Below are 20,313 nucleotides of genomic sequence, written 5' to 3'. Positions count from 1 at the left end.
TTTTAAGAAACAATGTGATATAATGGGGTGCATGGATGATACGAGCATGTGGGCTATGATAGTAGTGGGCCATAATAGTGGGGTGTTCAGTTAATAAGGGTAATTTTGTTGAGAATGAACATGCAAGGTGAGACTATGTGCTCTCCGAGTGCTGTTCAAGTTGTAAAAGTGATTTATTGATGTTTTTGCTCCATTCTTAATTTGCAGAGAAAAAACTTGAAACGTCTTCATGTGTCAACTGTTCCTCGTCATTGGACAGAGAAGTTTCTTTCAATAACCTGACAGGTACTTTTTGTCAGGATGTTGACAAGTTTAGGAGTGTGTCGTCAAACAACAACTGTGACAGGTGTATCAATATCTTGCAACAGGAGAGCCAAAGAAGTGAGAAGACAAACAATTTTGCTGTTTCCAACAAAGACTGCACCTCCTCATCGCATTTAAAAAGATGTGTTGAAATATGCACAGGTGAGGCGTCATACAGGTGCACTGTGTGTCAAAAGGGATTTGCTTCTTCATCATGTCTGTTGAGACATCAAACGTTGCACACTGGTGAGAAATCCTACAAGTGTTCACAATGCCGGAAGAGCTTCTTTTCTTCATCAAGTTTATATCGTCATCAAAAAGACATTCGGGGGAGAAACCCCACAAGTGTTCTGTTTGCAACAAAGCGTTTAATCATTCATCACACTTTCATGAGCACCAGATATTGCACACGGGTGAGAAACCTTACAATTGTTCTGTGTGTCACAAAGCGTTCAATTATTCATCTAACTTTCATAAACATCAAAGAATACACACCGGAGAAAAACCGTTCAATTTTTCTGTGTGTAAAAAGACCTTTGCTCGTTCATCAAGTGCATCGACACACCAAAGAATACACACCGGAGAGAAACCTTTCACGTGTTCTGTGTGTAACAAAGCGTTCAATTCTTCATCTAACTTTCATACTCATCAAAGAATACACACCGGAGAGAAACCTTACAATTGTTCTGTATGTTACAAAGCGTTTAATCAAGCATCGAACTTATACATTCATCAAACAATACACACCGGAGAGAAACCCTTCAATTGCTCTGTGTGTAACAAGGTCTTTTATCATCAATCAACTTTATCGACACATCAAAGAATACATACCGGAGCGGAACCCTTCAATTGTTCTGCTTGTAACAAAGTGTTTCATCAAGCATCGAACTTCCATAGTCATCAAAGAATACACACCGGAGAGAAACCTTACAAGTGTTCTGTGTGTAAGAAAGCGTTTAATCAAGCATCGAACTTGCAGACTCATCAAAGAATGCACACCGGAGAGAAACCCTTCAATTGTTCTGTGTGTAACAAGGTCTTTTCTCAGAAATCAACTTTATCGAGGCATCAAACAATACACACCAGAGAGAAACCCTTCAACTGTTCTGTGTGTAACAAAGCGTTTAATCATTCATCATCTGCATCTAGACATCAAAGAATACACACCGGAGAGAAACGCTTCAATTGTTCTGTGTGTAACAAAGCGTTTAATCAAGCATCGAACTTGCATACTCATCAAAGAATACACACCGGAGAGAAACCCTTCAATTGTTCTGTGTGTAACAAGGTCTTTTCTCAGCAATCAACTTTATCGAGACATCAAAGAATACACACTGGAGAGAAATCTTACAAGTGTTCTGTGTGTAACAAACTGTTTCATCAAGCATCGAACTTCCACACTCATCAAAGAATACACACCGGAGAGAAACCTTACAATTGTTCTGTGTGCAACAAAGCGTTTCATAATCTATCATCTGCATCTAGACATCAAAGAACACATCAAAGCAAAGAATTTCCAGGAACAGGTGCGAGTATATGATGCCACACATGGGATGGAAATCGGAGAAAATCCAGCGCCATCGATTGCAAAGAAGAGAAATTAAAATTACAAAAAGATACATCAACAAATATACACCGACAACTGGGAGAACGACAAAAGAGCAGGAAGATTGTAAAAAGTTGGGGAGAGACAAAGAAATCACTTTGCAGAAGCTTGGAAGACATCATCTTAACTGGGATGGAGAACGAGTCAGAGTACAGTGTCTGTCGAAAGCCCACACTCCCTTTCAAAATAGTTATCTTTTGATGTCTTATCGCCTGAAATTAAATATCATTAAATCGGACTTTTTACACCTTTATTTACACATCGTAACCCACAACTTCCAAGTGAAGAACAAATTATACAAATTTCAGAAAATTCATGAAAAACACAAAAAAGTCGAATATCTTGGTTGGAGAAGTGTCCACCCCCTTCATAATGGCAATTGCAAACGAGCTCAGGTGTAACCAATCACCTTGAAAATCACACACCAGGTTAATTGACCTCCCCCTGTTTAAATTGTCATTATTCTGGATAATTTCAGAATAAAATCAGTCGTTCCTGTGGGTATCAAGTCAGATCAGGTATGGGATCATGTGCCAGAGCAGCGCGTTGCTGCGTCCACTTTCCGCCGGTACTCCAGGGGCCTCCTTCTGGCCTCCCCCCAGGCAGATGCCAGGCCCATCCCCATCTCCTTGAGATGCTGGTCAACCTGCTGCAACCACGAGGCACGTGGTCGGCCCATTGGCCTCCTCCACTCACAAGACTCCCTCGCTGAGAGAATCTGGTGAGCAGGATCAGCGTCAGGAAAACGAGCCACATGTCCATACAGCCGCAACTGACGCTCACGCACCATGCAGGTAAAAAAATCTCATCTGAGTCGCTCAGCAACCGCTCGTTGGACACAAAATCTGACCAGCGATAGCCAAGGATTCTCCGAAGATACCTGGTACCAAAGGAATGAAGTCTCCGTGTCAGATTTTTGGTCAGAGTCCAAGTCTCGCATCCATAGAGCAAGACTGGAAGCACCAAGCACCTGAAGACTCGGACTTTCGTCCTCTCGCACAGGTACCGGCAGCGCCACACCCCATGATCCAGTGAATCCAAGACTCCCCAGGCCCGACCCAGACGTCTATTGACCTCTGACTCACAGCCAGCAGAGACATGAATATCACTGCCAAGGTAAGTGAATCTCTCCACGACCTAAACATCCTCACCACAAATAGACAGACAGGACAGCAGCATCCAAGATGTCATTGAAAGCCTGGATCTTAGTTTTGACCCAAGAAACCCGTAATCCCAGCGGCTCCGACTCCTCATTCAGCACCTCGAGGGCCCCCAAAAGGATATCTAAAGTCTCCGCAAAGATGACTGCATCATCTGCGAAATCAAGGTCCGAGATCTTGACATTCCCAAACGATGCACCGCAGCTTGATCTCTCCGACATCCTCCGTAAAATCCAGTCCTTACAAGTGCTGAAAAGTGTGGGGGCAAGTACACATCCCTGACGAACTCCAGTAACAACTGGAAATAAGTCAGAGATGGTACCACCACACTTCACTGCACTCTCAGTACCAGAGTAGAGTTTAGACATCAGATCGATCAGTTTTGGTGGCACCCCACGAAGACCAAGAATCCTCCAGAGGGCATCCCTATTCACTGAATCGAACGCTTTACAGAGATCGACATAGGCTGCAAGCAGCCCCTGCCGAAACTCTCGTCTGCATTCGGTGAGGACACGAAGAGCAAGGATACGGTCAATCGTTGAGCTCTTTGGTGTAAAGCCTAACTGCTCCGGACGCTGGTGCTCAAGCAGATGGTGGCGAACCCTATCAAGAATTATCCGAGCAATGACCTTGCCCGGCACTGAGAGCAGCGTCACCCCTCGGTAGTTGTTGCAGTCTTGGCGATCACCCTTCCCTTTCCAGAGAGGGACAACAAGGCCCCTCTTCCAATCAGTTGGGATGATGCCTGTGTTCCAGGCAGAGCACAAAACTGCATGCAACGACACGAGTGCAGCATTTCCACCAGCCCTGAGAAGTTCAGCATGGATGCCAGAGATCCCTGGAGCTTTATCCTGTTTCAACCGGTTCACCGCAGCCCGTGTTTCCACAAGCGAAGGTGGACCACAGTTGATTGGAGGGGTCAGCAACAGGGATTGTAACACCCTTGACGTCCAACTCGACAGCTGGGGGATCAGCCTGGTACAACTGCTCAAAGTAACCGGCCCAGCGGGCCTTCACTTCAAACTCCTCTGTCAAGAGCCTACCACTCCCTGCTCGAACTGCAGTGCTTCGAGGGATGGGCTTGGATGAACGCAATGCGCGAATTCCCCTGTAAGCGGGACGAGAATCACCTATCCACAGGTGATTCTCTACCCCCTCACAGATTCCTCGCACATAGGCCTCCTTGTCCACCCTTAGTGCACGTACAGTTTTACGCCTCAGCTCCCTGAACAGTTCAGCTCTGCCATTCAGCGTGGCCCTGCGACTCTGGTCAATGGAATCCAGTGTCCCTTGAGAGACAAAATTCTTCTTTGCCCTGCGGTGAGTTCCAAGACATCCACCGGAAACATCAAGGACGGTGGTCTTGAAGGCGCTCCACAACTCTTCAGGACCCCCCAAAGCACCCAGACCCCCCAAGTGTCCACTCAGCCTGTTCGCAAACTCCTCAGCTACTCTCTCATCCTTGAGCTTGCCAACATCCAGCCGAGGCTGGGATGGTACCATTCTCCAGGATTTAAGGTGCAGCTTTAGAGTTGCTTCAACAAGCCGGTGGTCAGTATTGAGGAACTGAGCACTCCGGTCGACCCTGCAGTTCTGGATCATCCTCCAGCGACTGTCAACGAGGACATGGTCATTCTCCTTTGCCACACCGCCAGCGTTGGAATACCAAGTCCAGCGATGAGCTTGTGGGCGCTGAAACCATGAACCAGCCACCTGAAGTCCATGCAAAGTCAATGAACAATGAACAACAGCTTGCAAAGTCAATGAACTTAGTGCTATTCTGGTTCATCGTTCCTGACCCTTGGGGACCAACACATGTCTCATTACCATCCCTATCAGTTCCAGTCGATGCATTGAAATCCCCCAAGACTAGAAGTGCATCTCGTCTGGGGCACTGATCAACCACAGACTCGAGCGTGGCGTAGAATGCGTCCTTCACGGTGAGATCACTCGCCTCAGTCGGAGCAGAGACAGAGACCAGGGAAATGACACCTCATTAGTGACGAATCCTTCGTCTCATAATACGCTCGTTGACCGGTGTTACCTCAGTTATCATTGGGATCAGCTTATTGGACACAGCTACATCAACTCCTTGAGTATGGTAACCATCAGAGCGACCAGACCAATAGTCGGTGTAACCACCCACTATTATCTCGCCGCAATCCGGTCTCCGAACCTCAGAGAGTGCTGCAATACCGATGTCCAAACGCTTGAGCTCAGATGATAACAGAGACAGGTGATCATCCTCTCTTAGGGATAGGACATTCCAGGCACCCACCCGAAGGGACCGCCTCAGGTTAACCCAAGGAGACCGCCGTCTGGTGGACGACACCTCAGCACCACTCTGGTATACTCTCTCGCAATCTGACCCAGGGATGTTTTCCCCCGTGGTTTCCCTCCTTTCATCAACGATTGGGGGTCCCGAAGGCTTTGCCCCAATCCCGTCATCCGGTGAGCTGCCATGCGAAGGGAAGCTGCACAGGAGGTACTCCCACGGAGTGGGTTTTCAGATTTCTTTGCGTTTTTATGTTTTGCGGAATGAAGGGTTTTACGGTGGCCGGAGTGCAAATCCTACCACCAACCTCCGAATAAAAAGTAACCCAACTGCAGGAGGACGTCCGCAGACACAGTTGGGCACTAGATATGGATGGCCGTTGGCTCACAAGGAGCTCCTCCGCCCTTTGACAGGTTTTGTTTTTAATCCCGCTGGGTGTCCATATCCAAACACCCTCCTCACCAGAAAACCTGGTGGGTGAGACGGTTTCGTCGCCGACAACCCGACCATTGGACAGGTTAGTACAGTTTTACATGGTACTTGTAGCACTACCCAACAGTGGGTATCCACTGCTGGGTAGTGCATTTCACCGCAAATGCTCAACCATGAACCAAAGGAGTTTTCAAAAGATCTCCGGGATAAAGTTGTCAAAAGGCACAGATCAGGGGATGGGTATAAAAATATTTCAAAGGCCTTGAATATTCCTGAGAACACATTCAAGACAGTCATTATTAAGAAATGGAAAGTGTATGGTACCACCAAGACCCTGCCGAGATCTGGTCGTCCCTCCAAACTGGTGACCTGGTGACCAAGCAAGGAGACTGATCAGAGGCCACCAAGAGGCCAACGGCAACTTTGAAAGCGCTTGCAGGCCTTCATGGCAAGGACTGATCACTGGTGTCCATGTGACAACAATATTCCAAGCACACCACAAGTCTGGGCTCTCCGCCCAGGTGGAAAAAAGGAAGACATTCCATGAAAAAGCCCACCTTGAGTTCTGTGCGATGTATACAAAAATACACACGAAAGATTCTGCAGCCACGTGGAAAAAAGTTTTGCGGTATGACGGAACTTATGGAAAAATGCAAAACGCTACATTTGGTGCATTCACAAGAAAGCACATCAGCCAAAGTACACCACACCTACTGTGAAGCCTGGTGGTGGCAGCATCATCCTTCTATAGGGATGTTTCTCATCATCAGGGACTGGGGCACTTTTTATAGTTTTTTGCATACCAAGTCCAGGCTTGTGTAAGAGCGAACACACAGAAGTCCATCACAAGGTGGGAGACAAGCAGGGAGGGAGAGGGAAGCAAAAAATCGTGTGGAAGAATGTCAAGAGGATATCTGTGGAAGAGAGAGGGATGGGATGGGGTAAACAAGACTTTCAGCAAGGAAAACAGGGAATTTGAAGGAGGTGGGTTTGGGGTGGATCAACGGGAGAAGTTAATATTGTTGCGAATTCGCGCCCGCCGGCGTGCGAACGGCCACGTGACTCGAATAGCGGCACGTCGCCCACCAGACGGACAATTCTGTCGTGACTCTCTCGGACTAACGCCGGGAGCCAGTCACGGGTGGGCCTTTCGGCCTCACCACGATCATGCCAATCGGCCACCCGCGTGGGATAGGGTTGTTCGCAAAAACTCGACCTACTTAAGTACCCACGCGGATGGAAGACCGGGCGATCGCACCTCGCCGCAGGTCGACTCCGGACACGGGCCGCTTAAGCGATCCGTTCCGTACTATCGGAAAAACCGAGCGGTGTTATCGTCGGCCTCGACAGTTCCGATTAATTATCAGGCGTATTAACCCCACGACGAACCCGTTATGTGAAGCAAGATGGAGATTCAATTAAAGAAAAGACGAAGCGAAACGGGAAAACAGTTCAACATAATGCACATTTATTCCGCGGCACATGGAGAGCACACATATACAGCCAAACAGAATGCACATATATCAAATGCAACAAAAGAAACAGACGCAGAGATACTACCGACTAAGACCGACACACGGCAACACTTAAACACTTTTACTTCACCAGACTGGCGCCGACACACATTTACTCAAAAGCAAAGGAAAGAGGCCACCCTCATGGGCAAGGGGACAGACGGGCCCGTAGGCCAATGTGTGCGCGGGTCCTGAAGGAGCGGTCAGGCCCGCGAGACCGGGGGTCCTACCCGCGTCCTCGTGATGAGCCGCAAATGTGGCTGCGCGGCGGTGCCCCGACTTCGTGCTCCTTCGCGGGTTTCGTTGGCACCGCTTGGAGTGGGGTGGGAACGGGGCCCCCTTTTCGCACTATCTCAGCGCGGGGGAAAAGAGGGGGGTGGAATTGTTGATGCCCTGGGGGAAGGAGAATGGTTGGCTGGCTTGGGTCCCGCGATGAGCGATTCCACCGCGACCTCGTCGCCGACCGCCGTCTTCCTCGCCTCGGACCCGAGCTCCTTGGCCTCCTCCCACAATTCTCCTCAGCTGACTGCAGAAAACCACCTTGACGCCTTCGCCTCCTGACTCCACTCCGCTCTCCAACCCGACTTGACTGCCTCTGTCTCCCGACTCCACTCTCTGCCACCAAAACTGACTCGACACGCAACAACTCTTCTGCGCAACAACTCCTCTGCGCAACAACTCTTCTGCGCAACAACTACTCTGCGCACCAACTCCTTCTTTCGCCTCACCGTTTTATAGGCCGGCAGGAGAAAACAATATGCAAATTTCCGGATCAGGATGACCTCGGGGGCGGGGCCACGCTCGCCAATTGGACGGAGGAAAAGGGGCGTGAATCTCCCCTGATCCTAGAATTTGCATATCTCGATTCCACACAGACGTGCCTGGAGGCGCGGCCAAGCCACCCCGCGCTTCCTGATTGGACGGATCAGAAGTGGGCGTGTAGCATTCCTGATCCGAATTCTCCTCGGAAAGGCCACTATTTGCACTCGTGGCTCGGCGCGTATCTTGTACGAGCCCAGGACAGCCCGACGCTCGGTGCTCACAGGTGGTGCGGGAATGGCCGTAGGAGAGAGGTGAAGGTGGTGTAGGGTTTCCGGCGGTGGCCGATGGCCATGGTGCCGTTTGGAATGGCGGTGATGCTATGTTTGCGGGAGCGAGTTGTGAAGGTAAAGGTCGTGGCTGTTGGCGTTGTTGTTGTTGTCTGACGGTTGGAGCGTGGTTGGTTCAAAATAAAGATAGAACAGAAAAACGGCTATCTCAAAGCGTCGCAGCCCGAATGAATCACATTTATTCCCTCGAAACAACGGGTTTGGGGCTAACTACACATGTACTTACAGAGATATCTCACCTACGGGACCTGAATGGTGGTTTGCGAATTTCCACAACCGTAACAATATCAAGATTTTGGATGGGGGAAGACATGAGATGGTGGTGAACAGCTGCTTTGAAGACCTGGAGGGAGGACTGGGATTGAAGTGAGCATCCGAGTTTGTTTCAGAGGCAGGAAAAAAGAGGAATGAAAGAGTGAAGGTGAGCAGTGATTCTTGATTTTGGCAGTTTCACCAGAAGGGGGTTTTTGTCAGACCAAGAGTACACTGAAGAAATGTATGGGGGGGGCAAGGCCAGGGAAGATATGGTGGAAGACAGAAAGACCACCGACCTGCCTCCGGTGAGAGAGTGAGAGATCCAAAGACTCAGCTTCCTTGCGGGAAATACCAATGATCCGAAAAGCCTTCGTTGCCACAGCGTGAAGTCGAGCTCGGTGTGAGGCATTAGCACAACCCCAGAGGGGGGAGCAGTAATCCATCAGACTGCGGATGAAAGTTTTGTAAATGGTTGGAATATCAGGTGTGCCAAGGACGGACTTAGCACAATGGAGGATGCCAAGTTGGCGATTGACTTTGGAGGCCAGCTTGGAGATGTGGCCCAGCAGATTGTGAGACCCAGAAGCTTGAATGAAAGACTTCGAAAATAGGAATGTTGAGAAAGTGGAGGGGGGTTCCAGGCGGTCCTTTCTGAGATAAAAGTGAGGGTGTGAGTTGTCAGGATAGAACGGAAAATTGATGGAGCAAAACACAGAAACATCCGAAAGGAAAACCTGCTGACCTCTGCAAGAGAACTGAAATTGGGACAGAAGTTCACCTTACAGCATGATAACTACCCGAAACACACAACCAAAGGCACACTGGAGTGGCTGAGGAAGAAAAGGATACCCTTGAGTTGCTCAGTCAGAGCCCCGACCTAAATTCAATCGAAAATCTGTGGCATGACTTGAAGATTGCTGTCTATCAACACTCCCCATGCAACTTGACTGAGCTTGAACAGTTTTGTGCAGAAGAATGGGCAAATAATTCCCAATCAAGGTGTGCAAAGTTGGTCGAGACCAATCCCAACAGACACAGTAGTAATTGCTGTCAAAGGTGTTCCACAAAGTATGAACTCAGGGGGGTGGACACTTATCCAACCAAGGTATTCTCGTTTTGTATTTTTCATTAATTTTCTGAAAATCGTCGAATTTGTTTTTCATTTGGAAGTTGTGGTTACGGTGGGTAAATAAAGGGGAAAAAGTCCGATTTAATGTCATTTAATTCCAGGCGAGAAGGCAACAAAAGGGGAAAATTTTGTAAGTGGGTGGAGACTTTCTATAGGCACTTTAAATACCTAACACCAAGGACACTTTAAGAAGATGGCCGGACAGAGTCAATCAGGACATGTGCAGGTTCTGTAAGGTAGAAATAGAAAACACCATCACCTTTTCATGAGATGTAAAAACCTCATGTCAGAACACCTGTACACACAAAGGGACAACAAGGTATCAAGAGCAATCCACCGACACATGTGCAAAAACGTCAATATCCCAGTCTCAGGGAACTATCCCAGTCTTAGCACAAACCATATGTGATGCGAGGTTCTGAAAAAGGAACCTGGAAGTAAAAGAGCGCCGACATTGCACCAGTGAGAAACAGTACAATCGGAGAAACGGGAGTGATTATGTGACAATATAAAAACAAGAACAATTATCCAAAGCAATTTATGAGAAGAGAAAAGAGCAGAACAAGGATCTGGATGGGATTGGAATCCTGAAAAAGGAATAACAAAACATCGAAAGGAAATGCCTTGAGGGATCGCCTGTCATGACGTCATAACCATAACGAACATGTTATTGTATAATTATGTTATATAATGAAACTAACATTATATTATTTCATAATAAATTAAACAATCATTATAACTAACAGCACAACATAATTGTTAATCCAAAATCAGATGGAGATTTCTATTTTGATGTTATATTGTCTTGTTGACCATGAAAAGGTTTTGTGTGGGAATTCGGGAATTTAACTCCATTCAAATTGGGAATGATTATCATGTGGGTCTTCAGGATTTTGCGAGCAATCTTCGGCACCACGGGCAAAAAAATAACAAAATGTCTGCCCAAACCTCACGATCCCCTTGTCCCAAGGGAACGACATGTAAAAGGATCAATCCAAAAAAGAGCATCACTGCACCCCTTAGCTGGGCATGCAGACGAGTAGTAGTGGTGGATATAGTCGTAGTCGTCGTTGTAGTGTTCAGGATTTTCCATGGGATTCCCAATTTTTGGTGCTTGTTTGATGTTTGTACTTCTCAGCTTGATTTGATTGTTTGGTCTTCGATTTTATTTTCTAGCACGATGAGATGTTCCACATCCAATGCACTTATCTGTCATATGTTTTGTGTGGAATTTTATAAATGATTTTATACAAACAATTAACTCATAACGTGAAAAGAGATTCATTACATTTTGGCACCCCTGCCTCACCTTGCACTTCTTGATGCCACAGAAACCAAGTCCATCACAATCATTGGAATCTCCAGCGATGAAGCTGAGTCGATGGTTCTCTTACTCTGACACCGGTGGTCTCTCTGTCTTCTCCAGGTTCCTTTCTGGTCCTGCACCCCTCTTCTTTGCTCTGTACCCACATCCCTGAATTTTGCTCCAAAGGGCTTTCTCGGTCTTCCAGTAACCAACTTCTATTGAAACTCCCAAAATCCAAGTTCTTTGCTCACCTCCACTCAGTGGTTACTCCTTTCTCCAGCCTGTGGAACCAACTCCCTCAGACTTTAATCTGACTCTTCCATCTTCAAAATGGCTATTCACCAACACCCCACCCCCCTAATCCATTCTCCTGATCTTTTCTCCCCTCTCCAAGCCTTCCTTTCTTCCCCAAGCCCTCTCCAAAATATTCCCTCCACAAACCGACCTCTTCCTTTCCAGATTAATGTGTTTGCCCCCCTTATTCCTAACCATCCTTTTCTTGTGCCATCTCCAGTTTTCTTTTCCCCCTCTTGCTGTGTTTGATCTTGCAATCAATCAGCTTGTTCACCCCTTTGTCCACCCACCTCCCTCTGATGTCATTCTTCCCTATGCCAATTCTTAATCCAAGTGACCCTCCATTGTACTGTTGTGGAATTTTGTTGTTAACTGACTCGGTGTAAATCCTACTACTCAATTTGTAATAAACAATTAATTCACTGTCCATAATGGAAAGTACTATTGCTCAGAGGACTTTTTTTTTGACATCATGGTCCCACGGAGTCCAAAACACTGAGATGGTGAACATCCACAATGATTTGCACTAAGCTAAGATTACATTTCCTAGCATTTATATGCTTTTGTGGGAGTGAAGGGGGCTGATAAGCATTTGGCAAAATAACTCCAACTGCAATACTTGTCCACTAGGTGAAAGAGAATGACATAATCATGGCAAAAGTTGCAGTGTTATCAACCAGGTCACTTTGTTCCATAGCAAGACATTCCTTTTAGCAATATTCAAGTGAAAAGACTCTTGGGTAAAAGGAAACATAACTGACAGCTAATTCGACTTATAGCATAAAAATTAAATTTATTAAGCACCCGCAACAATTATAATTGAGTGCATTTATATAATTATTTTTCTTCCACACCTTCTTTCGTGCCTTTTGGTTGGCAAACGACGCGATCACTTCGGAGAAATCGACCACATACGATAAATCTGCATTCCTATCTCGGCAGGAAGGATTCTGGATGAAATTATCTCCGAGCTCTGCGGAAAGAGTCCATTCAGCAGGATCAGGATTGAAACTACGAGCCGTAGCACCGGCTGCAGTGGTTTCAATGCTTCTCTCGTTGCTTGATGCGATGGTATTGGAATCATCAGCTTTCAAAATGTGATGCAGTGCGAGATCACTTGATCCCTGGATATTGATATCAGAAGACTGCATGTGCACATTCCGTTTGCTCATCTCTACTCTGGTGAGGTGAAAAAAAATTTTTAAGATGGATCCAGACAGTCTTTTTGTTTCTGTTTCACACCTCTTCTTTTTGTCGCGTTTGCAAGTACCACTGTCGTAGTGCCGGATATTTCCGTCGGCCAAAGTCAAGAATAAAAAATGACAAATAAGAGCAAAACGAAGAACTGCAAGTGTCAGGATGCTCGATAACTCACAGGAAAGTGAGAGGGTGCCAGTATGTTCATACTCAGCGCGAACGTTACCCCACCCATCAGCCAGACGATAGCAGCGACGCCTGTGATTGGCTGAGTTGTGACGTGATCAGATGGTTCCCACGCTCGCTGTCGATGATCACTGTGTCTGGCAGCGTGCCAGCCGCCTTCGCTCACCGTGTGTACAGCCTTCCTGCACATGTCGAGTCACATAATTAAGACTGAAAAAAACGTCGTCGGAAATTTTCGTAGGCCATGGCCTCACGGGCCGAGTGGTTAATCCGGCAATGCTGCCATTTTGAGCATGTCCGCCATTTCATGCTCGTCCGCCATTTCGAGCTCACAGGCCATTTGGAGCTCGTCCGCCATTTGGAGATCGTTCGCCATTTCGAGCTCGTCCGCCATTTCGAGCTCGTCCGCCATTTCGAGCTCGCCCACCATTTCGTGCTCCCCCTCCATTTTGAACTCGCCCACCATTTCGTGCTCGCCCACCATTTTGAGCTCGCCCGCCATTTCGAGCTCGCCCACCATTTCGTGCTCCCCCTCCATTTCGAACTCGCCCACCATTTCGTGCTCGCCCACCATTTCGAGCTCGCCCACTATTTCGTGCTCCCCCGTCATTTCGAACTCGCCCACCATTTTGTGCTCCCCCGCCATTTTGAGCTCGCCCGCCATTTCGAGCTTGTCCGCCATTTCGTACCCGCCCGCCATTTCGTGGCCATCCGCCATTTCGTGCCCTTCTGCCATTTCTTGCCCGTCCGCCATTTTGTGCCCCTCTGCCATTTCGTACTTGTCCGCCATTTCAAGCTCGGCCGCCATTTCGTGCCCCTACGCCATTTCGTGCTCGCCCGCCATTTTGAGCTCGTCCGCCATTTCAAGCTCGGCCGCCATTTCGTGCCCCTACGCCATTTCGTGCCCCTACGCCATTTCGTGCTCGCCCGCCATTTTGAGCTCGTCCGCCATTTTGAGGTCGTCCGCCATTTCGAGCTCGTCCGCCATTTCGTGCTCGCCTGTCATTTCGAGCTCGTCCGCCATTTCAAGCTCGTCCGCCATTTTGTGCTTGTCCTCCATTTCGAGCTCGTCCGCCATTTCGTGCTTGTCAGCCATTTCGAGCTCGTCCGCCATTTCGAGCTCGTCCTCCATTTCGAGCTCGTCCTCCATTTCGAGCTCGTCCGCCATTTCGAGCTCGTCCGCCATTTCGTGCTCGCCTGCCATTTCGAGCTCGTCCGCCTTTCGAGATCGTCCGCCATTTCGTGCTCGTCCGCCATTTCGAGCTCGTCCACCATTTTGTGGTAGTCCGCCATTTCGAGGTCGCCCGTCAGTTCGACCTCGTCCTCCATTTCGAGCTCGTCCGCCATTTCATTTTGTGCCCGTCCGCCATTTCAAGCTCGTCTGCCATAACAGAGACAGGTGATCATCCTGTCTTACTGAAAGGACATTTCAGGCACTCACCCGAAGGGACAGCCTTAGGTTAACCCAAGGAGTCCGTCGTCTGGTTTACGAAACCTGAGCACCACTCGGACACACGTTACCGCAATCTGACCCGGGAAAGTTACCGCGTGGTTTTCCTCCTATCATCATGAATGGGGGTCCCGAAGGGTCCTGAATCAACTTTTTTCTCCAAACTTGATGGAATCAATCGGAACTTGCACAGACACAATGTCGGGGTTCCCTTATTAATCCCTGAAAGTTTCAGCTTCCTTGGTCAAATCCTCCCGGAGGAGTAGGTGGTACATTCCCACGTCCCCACATTCCCACATACCAAGATATATACCCACGTACCCATATATAACTCCGTTATGGAGGGAAGATTATGATAAGTACAAAAACAGAAAATAAAGAACGATGATTCATGTGGAGGGAATAATCATCGACGAACTCGGAATCGATTTTCCACTTTCACAACACAATCTGAAACACAAACAATCCGTTAAAACGAAACGTTCAATCTTTGTATTTATTTTAAATCATGGACACGTGATGTGGCGGGAACCAATCAGACACCGCGATACCCCGCGGTTCGCTTTTTCCCCAAACAGCTTGCGCTCTTCACTCGGTTACCACAGCGTACCGTCCTTCACCCGACACGACGTGCGGTCCACCATGACCCGAGATCTGAGAGAGAACACCCCGGGATCCACGAGCGGTTCCGATGGAGGATACGTGGTCGGTCCGGGAGGTTCTCCGGAAGACCGCGGGTCCATGGTCGGTTCACCCGAGGACAAGGGATCCAGACCCGGTACGTGACGTTCACTCCGTACCGAGAACTTGTGTGTCCCGTGCTGATCCGTGCTGTGTTCAAACACAGGGACTTATTACCTTCGCATTCTGCGAAAGGTTATGTTTTGGTCGGCGTGTATTTATTTATTTATTTATTTATTTGTAATCTTGTGATTCGTATAACTCAAAAAGTATTAAACCGAATTGCATGAAATTTGGTGGGATGATTGGTTATGAGCCACGAAGCATTCGATTAGATTTTGGGATCGTTCGGGTCAAAGGTCAAGGTCAAGGTCACGAAAAGGTCAAAATCGTCTTTTTACGATAACACGGTCAGTTTTTATTCAATTTGCATGCAACTTACGCCAAAATGTTCAGAATTCAACGCCTCATCTTGTGATATGCAATATGACACAATGACGCCCATACTCTTGTTACCGGTTAGGGGTCAAAGGTCAGGGGGGTCACGACCTTGAAAAATATGCGGTTTTTGTCATAACGCGGTCAATTCTTGTCCGCTTTACATGAACCCAGCACCAAAATGTTCAGAATTTAATGCCCAATCTTGTGACACAATGATGTCATAACACATGTCACCGGTTGGGGTAAAATGTCGGGGGGGGGGTCATGCCCTTGAAAAATATGCGGTTTTCCGCATAACTCAGTCAATTCTTATTCGATTTGCATGAAACCAGCATCAAACCAGTTCCCTACACTCATACCAAGAACAAAAAAAGTAGTGGCGGCGAAGGTATGCGCTCTATGAGTGCCCGTTCTAGTTGATTTATTGAATGTCACGATGTCTGGAGCGGAGCCGGAATTGAATTGTGAATGGAAATCCCATCCATGACATGTTACCCTCCCTCTTGTACATGTATGACATCATTTGATACCTCATCACTTCATTCATCATTTGATTCCTCTTTAATCTCGTTTGCAACAAATCAGTTGAAGATTTACTTGTGATGATGTGCCTCTGCACCGGCACACAATGGCCTGTTCATGAGGACTGCAGTGGCATCCTTAACGTCCTCGAGGAATCACTGGATGAGAAGACAAGAGACTTACCTTTGCTTTCAGAGGAAGGTATGCTCACTGATGCAACACCATTTTCCTGTGCATCACCAGGTTGGAAGTTTATAGCTCGTCCTGTAACAACCTTATTTGAGGCCAAATTATGTTATATATTATATTTGAAGATGTGAAGGGTGAACTTAGTTTCCACTAAACCAGTCGGCTTTTTGTTAAGCAGAGTTTGTGAGAGTTTACCAAGAAACTAATTAATTCTGCTCGATGGATGGAAGTCACAAGTTCAAGGTCAAAGTTTGACCCAAAATCATTTTTCACGAAATTTTGACCTGAAGCTGTGACCTCGACCTTTGACCTGGTGTAAGAACTGTTATGAAACCATTGTCATGAGATAGGAATGTTTGTACCGACTCTGTTTATCTGTTTTGGTAAAATATCAGAAAGGTATACCTGGTGTTGTTTAATGGTTGGGGTGGTGAGTTTGGTTTACTTGGGTCCTGAGTTCAAATCCCACTTGGCTGTTGAATTAATACCAGGTGGGGTTGACTCAACTTGTCATCCTTCTGAGGTTGGCAAAGTGATACCAGCTTGCTGGGATGATTGAGCCGTTTGAGTATCCTGTGTCAGAGTGGTCACCTGTCCAGGATTGTGTCCAATAACGCAGGTAACTGCTGCAGCAGCACTGATGCTCTCTCTGTACAGAGTGTGGTCTTCATGGATGGATCATAAAGGACATGTTGAAGAACACTTCCCATCATAAAGGTTCAGTGACATGAACTCTCATGAGCACCTGGCTCATTAAATCATTTATATTTAATCATAACCTCTTTTAATTGAGGTAATTGTGAAAATGTAAAATATAAAGCTTTATTCATGTTTGTTTACTTGTTTACCAGTAAATACTACCTGTTGCTTCGCTGATGGGAATATTCAAGGGAAGAGGGAGAGGAAGGAGCGGACGAGGGAAGGATAGAGGAGAGGAGGGAGGTGAGAAGGGATGGAGGGGAAGAGGGAGAGTGAAGGGAGGGGAAGAGGGAGGGGATGAGGGACAGGAGGGAAGGGAAGGATAGAGGAGAGGTGAGAGGGGAAGAGCGAGAGAGGAGGGAGGGGAAGGATGGAGGAGGAAGAGGGGTACGAGAGAGAGGGATAGGGTGAGGAGAGAGAGGGAGAAGGTAGAGGGTAGGGGAGGGGGGAAAGTGTGGAGGAAGGATCCAGGCAGATGTGACGCTGAGCTGAACACCCATCTGGGAGACAACACACAGATTTATGAATCACCCTGCCTGTGAAACACCGGGATGACAGTTTATAGTTCAGTCGGGATTCAGACCCAGGCGAGACAGCTGAGAGCGAGCATGCGTACCTCTTGGCTATCCTGCCATGATCTGGTAATTCATTGCTGTTGAGGGAGGGGGAGGCGGCACAAGGTGATGGGAAGGAAGCTTGAGGGGGAGGGGCATCGTGAGGGGGGAAGGCAGCTTAAGGGGAGGAGAATGTTTCATTTCACTCATTTCAAGCGGAGGTTCAAACCAAAGCAAAGAACAATGAGCGCAGCGAAGTGGAGGTGATTTTTGCTCACGCCATATGCAAATGTAAGCAGCAAGGATGGTGAATAAAGATGATGTCAGCTGACTTGCAAGAAGACGGAAGATAACCCCGGGAAAATGACAGTGAATGGAGCAGCATGTTTGTAAGTACAACGTGCCGTCGTTTGATGAATTCCGACAGATAAGCGACGGGTACCTCCACTGGTGGCATATATAAAGCTCAATTATTATCTTGCCAAAACGAAGTTTTTGCAAGATATGTTAGTCAGCTTGTATGTTTTTTTTATTTTTATTTATTTTATTTTTTTGTTTGTCTGTAATCACGTGTAAAAAATTCTGCAGAGCACAGTTATCATTGGAAATTTTTGTAACTTCGCATATCAGAGGCCCATAGAGGTCCCTTTCAGCGGACAAAATTTTGAAGGTCAAGGTCAAAGGTCAAGGTCACTTTGTCGCAAATCAGGGGAGTCGACGAAACCCTTATTTTTTGAGTAATTTGATCGGATCGTCTTAAACTTCATGGGAATATCGTTCATGGTCTGGCGTTCAGCTGATTAATTTTTGGTGGTGATTGGCCTTGACCTTCATGTTTTTTATTTTTTATTTATTTATTTATTTTTTTTTTTGTCTGTAATCAAGTATACAACACTCTGCAGAGCACAATTATCATTGGAAATTTTTGTAACTTCGCATATCAGAGGCCTATAGAGGTCCCTTTCAGCGCATAAAATTTTGAAGGTCAAGGTCAAAGGTCACTTTGGCGCAAATCAGGGGAGTCGACGAAACCCTTATTTTTTGAGTAATTTTGATCGGATCGTCTCCAAACTTCACGGGAATGTCGTATATGGTCTGGCGCTCAGCTGATTAATTTTTGGTGGCGATTGGCCTTGACCTTCATGGTTAGCGCCTCAGGTCAAAAATATTTGACCCTAAGGTCAAATTTTCAAGTTTTAGGAACCATATCGTGTCGTACCTCAAATTGAACACCTCGATGAGTGCTTTCTAGATATGTCAAGCTTGAGACATTATGACGTCATTTGGTGACGTCATGAGGAAAACATATTTTTCATTGTTACTCTGTAGAACGATTCTCATCGGAATCTCTCGTAGGCAGATATTCCTCAAGGAGTCGCTCCTGGTGGATAGCAGCTCTGTTCACCTCAGTGTGACCTTAAAGAAGTCACACGTGGTCACCTTTTGGCAAGATACGGGTCACCCTGCGGGTGACATTGGTTTTATTTTTATTTTTTATTTTGTTTTTTTTTGTTGCCGCACGCACACGAAGCAAAAGGTGGAGTTAAACAGTTTGTTCACTTTGTCTGTCCGTCAGTCTGTCGACAAACATCAGTTTATGTTCGGGGAACATTTCCATTTCAGTTGAAAGTTATATTTTGAACATTAATCGGAAAACAAACCTGTAGTTTATCAGTACTTTGGCGATGAATCCGTCCCGATCGCACATGCACGGAGAGGAGGAAGATAATAGTTTAAATCTGCCTACAAAATTGAAACAAAATTGAAAATAATTCCAAACAGGAAACTTAGTTTTTAAGGATGTTATAAAGGACACAAACAACAGTGTTCCGTCTCCACCTCGAGGCCCCGAAGCGAGTGCGCCATTTACCCACCCGGAGGATGTCACGGCAGAAAGAAAATAAAGACACCAATGTGCCCTTTGTGGTGTTTTGGTGGTGAAACCTACAATGCCTTAATCAAGTATTCACACCCCTCGACTTTTTCACATTTTGTTGTGTTCCAGCCTGACTTCAAAATGGATTAAATTTAAATGTTTTGTAACTGATCAACACAAAATACCCCATAATGACAAAGAGAAAATATATTTTTTGAAATTTCTACAAATTAATGAAAACTGAAAAGCTTAAATGTCTTAAGTCAATGTGTATTCAACCCTCTAAGACTCTAAGTCAATACTTTGTCGTGTTGCAGTGTTGCTTTGGCTGAATACTTGGGGTAATTGTCCCGTTGGAACGTAAATCAGTCGAAGGTCTTTTGCACTCTGAAGCAGGTTCTCCTAAAGGGGAGAACATTGGGACCATACTCTGTGCAGAGCGTTGGTGCTGCTTAGGCAATGTCCTTGGCTACAATCCTGGATGGGTCGCCATTCCGACACAGTATACCAGCATGCTGGCACTCACTTTACCGACCTCGGAAGGATGACAGGCGTGTTAACCCCACCTGGTATTAATTCAACAGCTGAGGGGGATTTGAACTCAGGACCCTAGGAGCCAAAGCCTGGCACACCAACCATTAAGCCAACTCCTCAAGGATTTGCTTGTACTTGGCTCCATTAATTGTTCCCTCTATCCTTGCAAGTCTTCCATTCCCTGCCGCTGAAAAGCATCCCCACAGCACGATGCCGCCACCACCATGCTTCACGGTAGGGATGGTTTTCAATGGGTGATGAACTGTGCTCAGTTTGTTCGGACGGCCAACTCCAGGAAGAGTCTGGGTCGTTCATATTCTTTCCATTTCAAAATGGTGGAGCTCACTGTGCTCTTGGGACCTTTTAACACTAGAAATTGATTTCATACCCTTCCCCAGATCTATGCCTCCTCACAATTTTACCTCGGAGTTATACGGACAGTTCCTTGGACTTCATGGAAGAGTTTCTGCTCTGACCTCCACTGTCAACTGTGGGAACTCATCTGGAAAGGTGTGTTTCTTTTTCGAAATCATGTCCAATCATTTGAATTTGCCACAGGTGGACTCCAATCAAGTTTGTTTTTTTGTACACATTGTCGAGG

At 46.8% G+C, this 20,313-nt stretch overlaps 1 protein-coding gene across 21 annotated transcripts in view; it reads left to right on the top strand.

Moving 5' to 3' along the window:
- LOC147006634 (uncharacterized) overlaps window positions 1-20,313 on the top strand; it is a 50,085-nt gene that overhangs the window by 10,356 nt on the left and 19,416 nt on the right. For 3 of the 21 annotated variants that reach the window (XR_015054685.1, XM_085868297.1, XM_085868296.1), the window contains exons 2-5: window positions 11,115-11,209; window positions 14,795-14,994; window positions 15,924-16,061; window positions 20,111-20,222. Coding sequence is in view for 14 of the 21 variants with exons in the window: in XM_085868297.1 (XP_085724423.1) it covers window positions 11,115-11,209; window positions 14,795-14,994; window positions 15,924-16,061; window positions 20,111-20,187 (510 nt within the window). In the remaining 7 variants the exon portion in view is untranslated. The other 18 variants (XR_015054684.1, XM_085868288.1, XM_085868295.1 and 15 more) reach the window with 15 other exon arrangements.

This window comes from Eptatretus burgeri, unplaced genomic scaffold, assembly GCF_056783735.1.
Source record: "Eptatretus burgeri isolate ZD-2024b unplaced genomic scaffold, Ebu_testis_v1 Ebu_testis_scaffold_3158, whole genome shotgun sequence".
Taxonomy (NCBI): domain Eukaryota; kingdom Metazoa; phylum Chordata; class Myxini; order Myxiniformes; family Myxinidae; genus Eptatretus; species Eptatretus burgeri.
This window is presented reverse-complemented; position numbering and strand designations above follow the sequence as displayed.